Consider the following 15,372-nt stretch of genomic DNA (forward strand, 5'->3'; position numbering starts at 1 on the left):
CGGCAATATGATGATAGAGACTGGGTCAACTGTCGTACCATTTATTCCAAATGTAGTTATGCCTGAGAGTAGTATGGTGAGTAACCGATACGAGTGTATGCTGGTTGTTTGAGACATCTGTGGGCGACGGTGCAGATGCTGCGCAGGACCACTTTGTGGAAACGTTGCATTCCGAGAGTCGTTGCATGAACGTGATGAAGTACCGTGATATCTTTTTTTTTTTTTTTTTTTTTTCAGGCATTTACAGCAAAAGCTACACACCCAGCGGCCACTTTATTAGGTACGCCTGTGCACTCTAACGCCAGCCAACTGTTCTGCCCCAAAGTCTACTTTTGTTACGCCTATTATGTTCAATTTTTTTTTCCAACACTGTCCCAGAGGTGTTAATTAAATTGCAGACAAACTAAAGTGTGCATCAAAATTTTGACCTGCATTCTACAGTATAAAGAAACTTCAGTCATCAAGGTATCTATATTTCCCTCTGAAAATAGAGCACCTGGATTAAGTGTCAAACAAATCAGAACCACCTGCAGGCTGGGAAATTCACCAGTATCCCATAATGGGTCCACCTGAGTACTGTTGAAGCATTTCTCATCAAACAACTACCAGAGTCCCCTGGTATTTTTGATTGCTTGAGTGGCAGAGCCTGCGAACTACTATCATGGCTTCAGCGTCGCCGTTGTTTCCGCGCGCAGGGCTCAGATTCAGGACCCTGTCCACCATTAAAACCCGACACTAGCAAAACTGTCCTCACGCTGAAGCGCACATGATCTGTCGTTTCCTTTTCTTCTTCTTGTTCCTGAACCTTTAAGCCTTACTGATACGGTATGTAGGGATGGACGGATGGACGGATGGGATGTTGGGATGGACGCAAGGGGACGCGCAGGGCCTCCATCACACGAGCTGGAGCGCGCTCCGGTATTTGTGACGGTACCGTGCAGCTGAGTGTGGAGCAAACACCGACTTTGAATAATAACCACACGAACTAATGTCTTGATACCAACGCCGGCGTATAAAAGGAAAGAAGACACTAAATGATCGCCGTTAATAACAGCCAATTAACGGCGGCAAGACCACCTACCCCCGGTTGGGTCCTTTGGGCACTAAAAACGGGGCCACGACCCCCACCAGCCCCCATAGCGTGGTGAAGCAGATCATCGGCAGGGCGAGAGAGTGGTACACCATGGCTCCAGTCCGCAGGAAAACCGCAGATACGGATGAACTAACCTCGGTTCGTCCTCTCGGAATTAAAGCGCGTCAATGGCTGCTGAGCCAGCCCGTCGGTTCCACCGTGTCCCCGCCCAATTAAGCCGACGCGCTATGTGATTGGCCCAGGCCCGCGAGCGAGCGGTTTCCGATTGGCGCAGCCAGCTGCCGTTCAATCTCGCGGCGGGAGGGATTGGACGGATGTTTGTGCCAGCAGACTGCAGGCAAGTGCATTATTATTTCTTTTTTTTTCATCTTCATCCCAAATACCTTGATCCATAATTTTATGATCATCTGTGATTTTATTTCCTCAGCGGGAAAAGAAAACGGAAACAAGGGAATAAAACAATTTAAAGCACAGTCAAGCTATTTTATTTTTTTTTACTACTGCCAAATTAAAACATTTTCCTATCATTTTAAACCAGATTTTTTTTTTGTTTTCAGCATTAAATATATTGACCCATATGATGGTGGTGATAAGCAAACAATACACAAATAAGTATGAAATTTTAAAAAAATGTATATGTATGTATGTATGTATTTGTATGTTTGTGTTTGTGTGTGTGTGTGTGTATGTATGTTAGTATTTGTATATATGTGTATGTGTTTGTATTTGTGTTTGTATGTGTACATGGTATGTCTTCAACGTACCCCACAACATTTTTTTTCTTATTTGATTTACTTTCAAAGTTAGGCTCATGTGCATCGTGAATTTGATCAGTACTTTAATTTGTAGGTGGAGCTGTACACCCACTTAATTCTTACTCCAGCCTGTTTTAATTGGTTTACTACACAGTGGTGAGCTGACAGGATTGTCAACTATGTTAGCGTGGATGCAGTCACGCGGAGACCTTTTGTAAATTTAGATTTAGATGTTTAGACCTCAATTGTGTAACTAATAGATTGATATGGCATTAACCACTCAAAAATAAAACTGCAGCACTTATTCATAATACAATGTCAGAATGTTAATACAAATGTTAACACCACATGCAAAGGTGGCATCTATCTCGACCATCCTCACCACACTGTGACACCATGCAATATTACCACGCAGTGGACAAAGGTGTCAGCGTTCACTCCTTGTGCAGTTTCTTGCAATTCATGAAGATCTTATCTATAACCACAAATATGCATTCCATCCAGACCAGAGACCACTGCTTTCCAGCTTTAAGTGGGTCAATTTGCCGGGAAATACCAGATGGTTTGGAGTCTGTTGTTTTCAGGATCTTTTTCATTTCTTGGCAAGACTTGTCAATTTGTCCCTTTTAGGAAGATAGCGAAAAAGTTCTGAATCTGCTGTGCTGACTTTATAAGCATTTTGAATTTCTAAAAGAGTTTCATTGAAAAAAAAACATTGGAAAGGTTATATTTCCTATTTTTTTTAATTGTATGCTTCCCTGTAGACATATTTAACATTTTTTTTTGCACATAGCTTACCTGTCTCTGCGCTCAGTAGTTAATTCCAATTCACTGGAATTAAAACATTTGAAGTGAACCTTCTGAACACTGTCTTCATTTCACCTATAATAACTACCAGTTTATACCAGATTACATAGTTTTATTCAGCGTCTTCTGAAGAAGTTTTAGTTGCGTACCCACTTTTTTCTAGGAGATTACAGTAAACTTTTATAGGGATCCATAAACGTGTTACCGAAAAAAATAGGAATGAAATAAAACAAAATATTTAAAAAAAAAAAAAAAAAAAGGCAAAAAAGTTAAATAAAGTTTCAGGGCAGTGAAAGTGCAGTACTAACTTGCTCCAAGTTTAATAAAGAAAATAAAATAAAATAAAATAAAATAAACTCCGATGTAGTTTCAGAGCAGTATCAGTGCAGTATTAAGTTGCCCAGAATTCAATACAAAACTAAAAATGTGCTAAAGAAATGAATCAATGATAGGCACAAGAGAGCAGGACATAATTTTCTATATCCTAAATAGTTTGGTATTGAACCACACTGAGAGTCATGTCCGACCTGAATCCTTTTCTGGTTTTATTTTGACGGTTGCGGCCGTTGGCCGCCGTCAAATTCTGCCCGTCATTGTTTTACCGTTGAAAGCCGCCGCCGCCGGAAGTCGGGTTCGTCTTAACGAGCGGCGCTTGACTCGACGGTGGTGACTGGACAGAGAGAGAGAGAGGTAGAGAGAGGTAGAGAGAGAGAGAGAGAGAGAGAGAGAGAGGGAGAGAGGAGGGTCGCCGGGCTCCAGCTCGCACGAACCGGTAGCTCCACCGGCGAGGTGGGAGCGCCGCATGAAGCCTGAAAACGCGTCGTTGCCCTGCGGCGACACGGTTTTGAATTTTCACCGTGAGCGTGCGCTGGTATTGCTGGCCGGCAAAGCCCGATGAAGTTCACCAGAGACATCTGCCGGCTGCTGGGCTTGGGGGGCGGTGAGTAAACGCGCCGGTCGGCCGTTGACAAAACTTTTGGTTTTTTTGGTTTTTTGCGGTCAGATCTAAGTTTGCTGACACGGGTTAAGTGCAGAGTTTAGCTGGGATTTGGGATTTTGTCGCAACGCCGGAGTCTTTCCAGATTCAGTTAGCGATGATAACCCGCGTTGAAACGTTACGTTTGACGCAATAGCTTCTGAATAACATTTGAAAAATGGGTCAAATGTTTTTTAAAAATGTCCAACGTAGGCTGCAATATTTACTGTACAGAAGCTATTTTGTATTGTGGACACACACACACACACACCTTTCTAAATACAGCAAATAACTAACTAGTCTGCTTAAGTGGCTAATATGAATAATTGCCAATAGTTTCTGAATCTTGTCTAATTAGCCTGGCAAAAAAAGGAACTTTGAAGTTTTATTTTACGTTTGTTCTTTGTTGGTTCGTTTGTTTTTGTTTTTGTTTTTTTCTGGCTTGGTGGGACTTTATTTAAAGGACGGAGAAAGCAAATTGTGTTTGACTGTCAAACGCCCAGATTTGTGTTTTGGCTGCTGTTCATGAAGCGGTTGTAGCGAATGTACGTTTCGTGTCTTAAAGCCACTGCTTGAACTGTAACATACAGTATCTCACAACGAGAGGCTGATTCTCGCCCAGTTTGTAGGAGCGTGGAAGTTAACTGAGTTTTAACTTTGAGCTCAGTAAAGCAGTTAGTTGTTGTTGTTGTTTTTTGGGGGGGGGGGGGGGTTCTGTGGAAATTTTTGGAACCGTTAATTCATTTTTGGATTACACAAAAACCAAGGAAGCACGGTGAAATCACACAAAAATAAATGTGAATGACAGTGAATGAATTAGAAAACGCCATCTAGAGTCTGTTAGATGCCACTTATTACCAGTGTTGTGCTGAAGTCCATTTCCCTATGGCTGTGTGTTTCCCCTTACCCTGACCTGAACCCAACCTCGTGTTGCATTCAGAGGGATTCACCAATCCAGTACAGCGCTTGATCTTTATCTTATCGAGCAGTTTTTGTATTAGCTCTAACAGATTCGTATTAAGTACAGTTTCTTAGTCATTATCATAATAAAATGCAGTCTTTGATTGGCATACATTAAAGGTGCTGTATGTAAGTTTTTGCCATGGCTGCATAGCCTACGTTAGCATTAATAGCTGTTTGCTTACCAGTCTAGGGGAAATGTCGGGAGATCAGCATCAAACTTCATTCTTTAACTCTCCGAGAGCCGTCTCCAGCGGTGGGAAGCAACGCCAGTGTTAACTCTTGTTAAACTCTTGCTACTATTTTTATCACTTCTTTTCTTCTACTGAAGTTAGCATCCTAACCAGCTAGCCCCAGCTCGGCTGGCCCGGTCACTATCTGATAGTGGGTCTCTTTTGCGTCCATTCTGCCCTCAGTCCAACATGAGAGGATGAAGAAGTGGCGCTGCCCAGAGGGTTTATTCTAACCTCTTCTCTTGTAAACGCAACGGTGGCTGAAGCTCTCGGCGAGTGACCATTATCACCACCACCCGCTACCGTCAGGAAACCACCTTTGGCGGCAGAGAAAACTTACATAAAGCCCCTTTAAGTCCCATTGGATTGTCGACTCGTTCACCAATCCCTAGCCTTATGCTGCATTACATAAAAATTCAAATTCTTTAATTGCAGCGAGGTTAACAGATTTTAAATTAGGGAAAAAGAGAGCGTTGGTATTAGGCTGTCACGCTGTATCAGTTGATACCCTGATTTGAGGTATTAGAAATGGTATAGAGAGAGAAAAAGTCATCAGGTATGGGAATTCCAGTAATTACCTGACCAAACAACATAAACCAGACTTCAGAGAAAAAAAATTCAAGTTCATATAAAATTATCCAGATCTGCACCAATATTTAATGGGTTCTTCCCCCACCCATGCCCCTTCCCTCCACCAAGATTGATGCAAATCTGTGAAGTACTTTTTCCGTAATCCTGCTGACAAATAAACAGACACGGGCAAAAACAACCTCCTTGGCGGAGGTAATAAAGGCCCTGTAGTTACTGCAGGTGATTATCATGGTATTGTTAGCTGTCTGCTTGCTTTACTGGACTCTTTCTTTAAGTTTAGCTTTCCAATGTCAACAAGACATGTAGTAAATCTGCCTTTCTCACAACGCAGTTGCACTTAACCCCTAATTATGGGCGCCATACCGTTCATATTTTAGCCCTTTATTTTGTAACATTTTTAGTTTTTTGTGCTGCTATTTCTTTATATTTTGATTCAGAGTTCATTTGTCATGGTGTTTTAATATGTTCAGACACAGCTGGCAGCAGGTCATAAATGAAATTACAAATATTTGACTGGCAAAAGAGTTGTGTAGTAACCCCGCAAGAATGTACAGAAACTACTTTGACCCCAAATGCAGCTTTAAATATCACCATCAGTCAGTCCTGATTAAAAATAACTCTGGAATTCGTGTACCAAAGATTGAATTAGGACTAGATTGATATCTCAGCCAAACAAGAAGTCAATGTTACATAAACCTGCATGGATGCTCAAAATACAGTAAATCCGGTTCAGTTGTAAAACTTTTAGTGCCACAGAAACCCTATAGGGCTGAATATTACATTGAGTATTAGGGAAAGATCTTTAAGAAATAGTGCTTGTCTGAAACCTGTGAAAAGATAGTCAATGTGATAACTAGTGAGGAACAGTGCTATTCTAAATGACTTTTGGAATTCCAAGATGTTTTATTGCAGATGTGGGCCACTTTCCCTGAAACAAAAATCCCCTCCACTCAAACCATAAAAATGAAATACGCTTGAAATAAATATTAAGGGAAAAGAGCAGAGTTGCTATCTCACACAGTAAACAGTTACCTGGGGAAATCCCTGGACTTGTGAAAGTTACACCACTCAGCCTTGTCCCATGGAACAAGCATAATGTTCTAAAGTAAGGATAACGACCCTCGAGTATGAAAAGTAATGATAGTGCAGCCTGCAGAGGAGGAAACATTTAGCTGAAGGAGACTACAAATATTAAATTTGACAGTTTTCTATCGTATACTGCATGAATGTAACCATTTCCATGTGAGGAACACATAAAGCAGAGTGTCCAGTTTTTTGGTAGGTTATTTGGTATGATTCAGTTGTTGTCAAAAAGAAACTAGTACTTGTACTTTTCTTTTGCCGAACCGCAAAAGCGGGGCCAGCCCTATAAACGTGAATGTCCGTGACCGTAACTGATTGACTGACTGACTGGCTGAAATGAGTGTGTTACTAAGTGCTGATGTTAAACCATTGGTCGTTGCTCTTTCAAAATGACTAGGCACAAACACTTTCTATTGCACCACCAAGGGGGGCGTTTACAGGCAGTGTTGCCAAATTAGTGCCTTTGTTGTTACATTTACCAAATTTTCACACCCTTTTTAGTGACTTTTCTTCACAAAAGCTCCTAGCGACAAACCTAGCGACTATTTGGAGAAACCTTTTTGGAGAAAGCCACATTCCGTAGAGGGGTCACCAGTTTTGCCCCGCGAGCGCGAGGTTGGGGCTTTCCCTCCGTAGGCACACCTCTCTGTATGCCTCATTCAGTGAGGTGAATGAGCCTCTAACTCTCTCTCTGCATTATCATTTTACAGGTAAATATAGCCGAAATCACAGCACAGCCGTTGTCTTTAACTTATGTGTGCGGTGATTTTGTCAGACGACGTCGCAGTTATAAAATCAGGATTTTAGCAGTGCAGAGCAGCAGCAGCAGCTTGGAAATGGCTTGGAAGTGACTGCTGGTTAACATGTAGTCTTAATGGGCCACGCTTCAGTCACTATTCCATGCTTGTTCCCTTGTCTGACAACAGAAAGAGAGAAACATGTAAATGAGAACAGCTTTGTCGGGAATTCGGCTGTATTAAATTACTGTAATTGTGAACAGAGAGTAGGAGAGACACAAACTGGGTCCAGCCACATACTAGGTTTTGACCTAGTCTTGTTTAGTAAGAAACTGCTGATATGTAACATTTTATATCACTAAGCATAAAAGTTCATTCTTGACCATAGAAATAGTAGTTTGACAAAGTAATCTCAACTAAAGTTCTAACCACTAGCTATTTTGTAGTGCTTTTAACCACATCTTGTGGTCTTCATCATTACTTTCCATGAGCTCTAGAGTTTTAAAAACTTTCTCAAGTATTAAAGATATGTTGATTTTATTTCAACCAGTGCTGCATTACAATCACTGAATTGACAAAATAATCTTGACTCAAGGTTTACTTAATTACTAGCTTTCTGCAGTGCTTCAACCACATATAATGGTCTTCATCATTATATTATATGAGCTTTACAGTTTTAAAGCCCATTACTTATGATAAACGTGTTGCTTAATTTCATACATTATTGCATTGATTATGATCAATGCATAATGAAATCGGTGGATTGAGCCGACAAGGGCTACTTGCTAGCTTTTTTAAAGTGCTTTCAATGCATCTTGTGGTTGTCATCATGACTCTGCATGAGCTCTAGTTTTAGAGAACTATTAAGATGTGTTGCTTTATCTAAACAGAATGGCATTACAATCACTGAATTGACTAAAAAAAAATCATGACTCAAGGCCTACTTACTAGCTTTTTGAAAACTCTTCAACCACATCTCGTGGCCTTCTTTACTTTCCATGAGCTCTAGGGTAATAAAAACTTTTAGAGGTATGAAAGATGTGTCGCTTCATCTCAGTCAGTTGCGATATGATCGCTGATTTGACAAAATAATCTTGACTCGAGGTCTACTTACTAGTTTTTTTCCAGAGCTTTCAGTCCCATCTAACAGTCTCCATACACAGTTACGAACACCACATCTGTGTATTTAACATACTGATAAACTTTAACATTCCCCTCTGTGGATGGAGCATTGTCTGATGAAGACTGTGAGATATGGTTGAGAGCTCTGGAAAAAGATAGTAAGAAGACCTTGAATCAAGGTTATTTTGTCGAATCAGGGAAAAATGAATGCAGGTGTTTTTAAAACTTGTGAGCTCATGTAAAGTGAATCAGAAACATAAAAGTAATTCTGTCTTCCTGTAAAAGTAACTGGACATTTGCTGACGTCAGGTCACCTCATGTGATCCCACCTCACTGGAAGATTTTAGTTGTTGGTCCTTTTTCAGCATTGAGCAAATATCTGCTGACGAGCCAGAGGGAGAGCACTTCAGTTTGGACCTAGGCCTACTACTTATGCTCTTTTCGTTTTTGTTTGTTTCTGTGTCTGGGTGTGCCTGTGTGTGGGACTTGTTCGGTGCACAAGGCAAAGGAGGGGCAGATGATACTGTTCACCACAAAATGATTTATCTAATAAGAGACACAGAGAGAGAGAGAGAGACCCTTATGAATGTTAATGCGGTTGTTGTAGTTTGTATTAAAAATAAAATTTCCTTTTGGTCTGTCTGTGCTATGTGCCCAGATATTTAGAGCAGGGCAGAGATCATTCTGGAAATGTTATTGTTTTTATCTAGTTTTCAATATTTTTGAATTTTACTTTAGCTTTAGTTATTTTCAGGTCTAGGTTAGAGGTAAAAAGACTCAGTCAGTAATTACTAACCATATAAATTACCCGTATATGCACTCTAATATGTAATTGTAAGAGTTTGACTTGGGGTGGATAATTGATAAAAATCTTTTATCACGGTTCATGTAATTTTTTATCACTAAATATGAATATATTTGTGATATTATTTTCTGGAAAATCAATTGAGAAATTGTTAATACATTAAATGACCAGACATTATTGCCGTAAGGCACTCAGCACTGTCCATAATAACATAAAAGGGAAATATGTAGCTACCATAACAGGAATTATGTGAAAAAATATCTGACAGTTGACAAATTAATATCTTCTCACAGTAAACAGAGTATTTTATTGCCTAACCCTAGTGTGAGTTTTGAATGAAAACTTACTTTGTTTCAGTCAGTCAAACACAGCCTCAGAAAACATGTAGAGATCTACCACATTTCCCTTAAATGGCCTTGGAAAGTATGAAATATGCCCGCCACAGATATCGAATATTTTCTTTCTCATTTTGACACACCATGAATTCTTAATCAATGGCCAGAGCCTTTATTTACCCAAACTGAAGAGAGAACCGGGCCTGTATTTGACAGAGGATTTCCTGCAGTGTTTTCTATTGGAGGTGGGCCATGTTGTCTGAAACAAAGACCTCATCCACTAGCCTGACAGAAAATGATGAGACTTTCATAAAATATATAACCTTCAAAAGAAAAATTGCGGGCGTGAAGCCATTATACTGGATTTAGTTTGGCTACTTTGTCGGCTGTCATCTCGTAACAAAACTGATTATAAGATGAGATGTGTAAGGATTTTGGCAGCTTACCACCAGAGCTAAATAACTTCCTGGAGGAATCCTTGCAGGATATTATCATAAACAAACCTTTCTTTTAAAATATATTTTAATCATTTTAATAAGTATTTTTGATCATATTTTAGTAAGAAGCCTCCTCGTGTTATGAAGTGCTCTCTTTTACTGTTGGGCTTTCACTGTTGTTTCACATTAAAACCCTTCTAGCAGTTTAGGCACTGTAATTAATTTGCATTCCTGGAGAACTTGTATCGTGAAAAAGCTACAGAAGTGCTGAATTTCAGTGATAGCAGCAAACAGTAAACAGTGTGAGAGAGCAGTACTTCTGTTAGAGATAAAGTCAGAGTGGTGAGTGTTGCATGACTGTGTTGTAGTGTGGTCTCTATTTGGGACCAGACTTTTTTTTTGTGCTATCCGGCAGTATTTGGATAATAACTATTTCTTGAGAATATAATTATAATATTGACAACAGAGGACAGTGTCGTCGGTTTGTCTCCTGTCTGTTTGATGAGAACATAATACATTAATTATTACAAGTTATGTGAATTGGCAAATCCTGAGTATTCAACAGTTTAAAATTCTTTGTGTAAGTTTTTAAGTATTTCACTCCTACGTTGCACTCTGAATGAGCAAGAAAAGTACTACACTAGTCTTGAAATACTCTTATTTCCCCAAACTTATTTTCATCTTTTATTCTGCATGTGCTGCAAACAAAGATAGAAAAACTGAAAACACTGATGTTGAGAGAGAGAGGAGAGCGTGTGTTTGAATGAGGGCAGGAAACTGTCAAGGCCACCCTGTCTGGCAGCCTCAGAACTGTATTTCAGGTGGTTTTTATATCAAACAATAACACATGGTTTTTTACAAATAGCTCATTCTTGTCTATTTTCCCCCTTCAACATTTTTGTAGTTGAAATAAAACTCCAGACATCAAGCTTTTTTTTTAAATAGTAATGTCAGATACAATCCATTACCTTTAGTAAATCCTGCAATATGTGGTAGTACTTTAAAAAAAAAAAAAAAAACGATTATGCATGCATATGGAAACCTGGCAAGTATTTTTTTTTGTTGTCTTTCACAATTGATGTGAAAGTTTCCATGGTGTTTAAACTGCTGACTAAATATTATGAACCTAAGCCGAATGAAAGCCATTAAGTTCTCACTGAATCATGTCAAAATGTGTATTCATCAGAGAGGTATCTTTCAGTTAGTCTTAAGAAAAGTCATCAAATGACAGCAGTGACATAAGCATCCAATCTAACTCTGGCAGCAGATTAAAATCAAAAGGTTTCTGTTGTTTTTTCCATTCACAGCCATCAATTCTGTTGATGAAATCAAAACAATATGTGATGGTAATTGTGATCAGAAATACTTGTGGCATATTTTTTGGCCCTGGTACACTGATTATTTTGGAGTGCTGCATGTATAAATGTGTGTTGACTGTTAGTTAGCAAAATAAGTTTTCGTTTTTTTTAAAACATTTATTCCTCCAGGAAAATTGAGTGTGATGTTTTTCTTCACATTCACAGACGGAAGGCAAAAGGGAATTCTAGATGTGGCACTATTCCGTACAGATTTTGAATTTCCATAGGTGGTGCAAACAGAGGCAAAGACTCAAAATGTTTGAACTTGCCCAGATAGTTTAAGCTTATCCCAAAGCCATATGACCTGACCTCATGAAGGTACAGAGAGTAAAAACTGAGAGAGTCTGGAGAAAAACAACAGCAACAACTTGTCAAGAAAAAATTAACAATCCACTGGGCTGAAATTGTAGACTTGAAGATGTTTCGTCACTCATCCAAGAGGCGTCTTTAGTTCTGCTGACTAGTGGGGAGTCCCAGGTGTTTAAAACTTATGGAGTTGCTTACGCTCTGATGTTACATAAGTCTGTTTTAACGTTAAGGCCAGGCAGCGGTGGATAATTTTATCTAAATGGTGTACGACATGAGTGATTGAGATTAATCCACACAGCGTAGCAAATTTTAATAGGAAACACACATTCACACACAGTTCCTGAATGTTCTTTGCCAGATAGAGATATAACACCTGTTATATCTCACCTGATACACTGGCAGTTTCTTGTAAATAAACAGTCCACATGCCCCCACCTGAGAGCTGAGCGCTACAGTTTAGAGCTCATATATGCCCATGGTATCAGGGTTGAGTACCGTGAATTGAGATCCTAGTGTTTCCTGGTATTTCTCTCCAAAATCTGCCCCCATTTGCTTGGGAAAATACCTGCAGGAACCTGTGATTTTTTTTTTTTTTATTTAATATTTATTTTATTTATTTATTTCTTTATTTTTTGGCTTGTATCTGTGTGCACCTGAGTGTTTGCCAAATGAAAACTTCAGTATGTACTAAAACAAAAGCCTCCTCCAGACCTCCAAATGCTGTAGCTAAATTCTGTTGTTGAAGATTTTCTACAAAAGACACAACTAAACCTCATCACAAGAAGTCGAAGGGGAGACTCTCAATAGAAAGAGTCTTACAATCGTCTTTATAGTTTTTCTTGAAACAAAGAACTCAGTCCCAATTGGTTTTCTTTACTTCTACCCAAACACTTCATCCAGTAGGATAGAAACTTATATGACTTGATGATGATGTTCACGCGCTATGCATGCACTGGCCATAAATTAAAATTGAGACAAGCATAGCGTGGCTTATTTCCATTTATGGAAAGGCTACAGGCGGCTCCATAGGTAGGTCCCCCTGGACTCATTTAATATCTGTCCAAAGCCCCTTGGAGAGACCTTGAAACTTCTATATGAGCATCACCAAAAGTGATTAAATGATAAACTTTGCCCTCACAATTCCATCCTTAAAATATTGTTATAAATGTCTTACATCATGATAAGTTTGCTTCATAAACAAGTTGATAAACACACTAGCTGCGGAAGATTCTTCCACTTAATTTTCATGCTAAAATTGCAGCCTGCCTTTCAGCTGTGTAGTCAAATACTTTTAGAATAAGTGTGAACGAAAGATGTAGGCTCCAACCCCAAATCAGAGCACAGTGGTGTTAGACATGGAGTACATAGAGTGCCCTAACGTTGCAAGTAAACTTCCAACAACGAAGCTCCTGTTACTCAAGCCACATAAATACCATTCCAAAATGGACGCATTAGATGGATGAATACAATGGTAATAATAATAATAATAGCAATGATAATACCAAAAGAAACAGTAATCCAGTTTGATTATTAGGCTAATTCCATGTAGTAATAACCCACGGACAGACTTATGAAGATTATCATACACTCCCATGTATCCTCTTAAGTGATAACGTGAAGAGGACATGCTGAAAGACAGAAGGTCAAACAGTTGTGTATAGTTTTCCTACCTCAAAGATAGTGTACCAGTGGAATATTTGTTCTACTTCCACAAAAGAGGAAGAAAATACCATCAGAAAATTTGAATAAACACAATTTTATGAATACCTGCAGTTTTGTGTTTAAAATAAAACTTTGAACTAAGTTCAAATTCAGGTCAAGTCAATAATCACAGATTTGCCTCAAGGGGCTTAACAATCTGTACGGCATTAAGTTGTAGTCAGAAATCTCTGAAATTCCATGAAAAGACTTATATATTCCTGGGAAAATATTACCTTTTAAAATCAATGGAAAACCTTCAATCTGATGTGAAGCAGATGTTTTCACTTCATGACCTGATGAGAGTTTTTCCGCTTAATTGACAACCCGCACACTCAGTGTTACGTTTTGTTGCATCTGTTAGGGCACAAAAACGTAAACCTTCACATCTATTGTCTGACAAAGCTACAAACTAGTCGTAGCCCATTTTTTACTGTATATTTTTTTAATATATATACTGCGTACCATCGGCATTCATCTGTTCATGAGAGGGATTGCTGACCAGTCTGTGCTTCACTGTCAGTGAAACTGGAGCTCAGTTCGAGTCTGCCACTGCATAAACGGCAACTCTCCTCAGGAGCGCAATACATACTGCAAAATAGTTGGTGGAGTAGTCTATAGGCTGTTTTCATGTTACTGATTTCATGTTGTGTATTTCAGTTACAAACCTGTAATTTGGCATCGGCTAAATGTGGATGGTAATCCAAAACAAGCATATTACACTCTCACAAACATCCTCCCTCCTGCCCTCTCTGGTTCTTTCTCCTTTTCATCTGCCTTCGGTCTTTTTGTGAGCAACTGTTGTGGCTGTTAATGCCAAACAGATTCAGTTTCTGCCCATGCCAAAAGCTTCTGAATGGACGGTCTATTTCTGGACAGAGTTTTCTCCCATCGCCTTTCATGTGTCACCATCTTGTGTTTTAGGGAAAAAGAATGTTGGCCCAAGAACGTACAGTTTACTATAAGTACTTTTTATGTTTACTTTATTCAGAACATGGAAGCTGTGTCTCTGTATCAGCGGTTTTGTTTCATAAAAGAAATGCAACCTGTAACTTGCTGATGATGATGCTTTTACACTGGTTGCAGTCAACATGTGGTAGAGCGCCATTCCATTTGTTCTTCCAAATGTGGTGACCGTGGTCATTAATATGATTGTTTTAGTATCAGGAAACAAAGATAATTTATTAAGATTTAGCGGCATGTGCATATTATCGTTTTTTTCTTCTTTCAGTGCAGGATATCTCAGTGACAGCAGCGAGACAGTTTTTGCTCTTTCTGTGTTTTCCTTTTGTGGTCTTGCTTGCAAAATGTATATAAAATGTAAAATAAATATAAAATATATTTAAATATCACCTCAATGTATGCAGTAAGTTGCAATACATAAGTGTGTCTCGTTTAATTGTGCACCATTAATACCTGTAGAAAAACTTGGTAGTTAGCATGCACGGTTATAACGACCATGGCTGAACAGACAGAAAAAGTAAGAAAACCAACAAAAACCTATAGTAATGTGTGTTTAGCACCGAAGATGGAGCCAAAATTAAGTAAAGAAGAATTAGGCAGATTTCCTACCTTTTATTTTTTTTCAGTAAGTTAAGTTCAAACTGAGAGGCAGTGAGAGATATCCGAAGACATTTTAGCCTTTTGCTACATGCTCCTCAGCTTTTCACACATAATTAAAAAGGTCTGCAAGACACCAGAATGAAATTGTTAAGATAAAGATGGTGCTTCACTTCAGGGATGTCTTGGCTGGCAGAAGCATCCCTGGCCTCAAGGCTAAAAAAATCTCACCTCGTGAGAAAAGCGAGTTTCAAAGAGTTTTACGCAGCTGGCTTTTAAGATGATAAATGTCATGAAATAGAGTTGCTCTCCAGCGTGCTCCCTGACTCAACGCCTGAACTTGTCTCATGACTGTTTTTTTTTTTTTTTTATTGCTGTGAGGCAGGAGAAAACATGTTTATTTCTTGGACTCTATGGCAGAAATCTAGTTTCAATGCATTGACAAAAAATATGATTCTCATTGACTTAGAGCTTCTTCTTTCGCCGCAGCACAAATTTATGATTAGTTTGTTC

General features: G+C 39.1%; 2 protein-coding genes across 6 annotated transcripts in view; one reads left to right on the forward strand and one right to left on the reverse strand.

Moving 5' to 3' along the window:
- atpv0e2 (ATPase H+ transporting V0 subunit e2) overlaps window positions 1-1,251 on the reverse strand; it is an 11,069-nt gene extending 9,818 nt beyond the window's left edge. The window contains exon 1 of the mRNA XM_040146522.1: window positions 1,082-1,251. Within this exon, the coding sequence (XP_040002456.1) occupies window positions 1,082-1,185 (104 nt within the window). The 5' untranslated portion in view covers window positions 1,186-1,251. The remainder of the gene's footprint in view (window positions 1-1,081) is intronic.
- Window positions 1-15,372, forward strand: part of LOC120800423 (RNA polymerase II-associated protein 3-like) — a 34,038-nt gene that overhangs the window by 4,571 nt on the left and 14,095 nt on the right. For 2 of the 5 annotated variants that reach the window (XM_040146515.1, XM_040146520.1), the window contains exon 1: window positions 3,424-3,595. The exons of the other annotated variants lie outside the window; for them this stretch is intronic. In XM_040146515.1, coding sequence (XP_040002449.1) covers window positions 3,550-3,595 — 46 coding nt within the window. In that variant the 5' untranslated portion in view covers window positions 3,424-3,549. Of the gene's footprint in view, window positions 1-3,423; window positions 3,596-15,372 lie in introns of those variants that run through there. 5 annotated transcript variants of the gene reach the window in all.

This window comes from Xiphias gladius, chromosome 15 (assembly GCF_016859285.1).
Source record: "Xiphias gladius isolate SHS-SW01 ecotype Sanya breed wild chromosome 15, ASM1685928v1, whole genome shotgun sequence".
NCBI classification, from domain to species: domain Eukaryota; kingdom Metazoa; phylum Chordata; class Actinopteri; order Istiophoriformes; family Xiphiidae; genus Xiphias; species Xiphias gladius.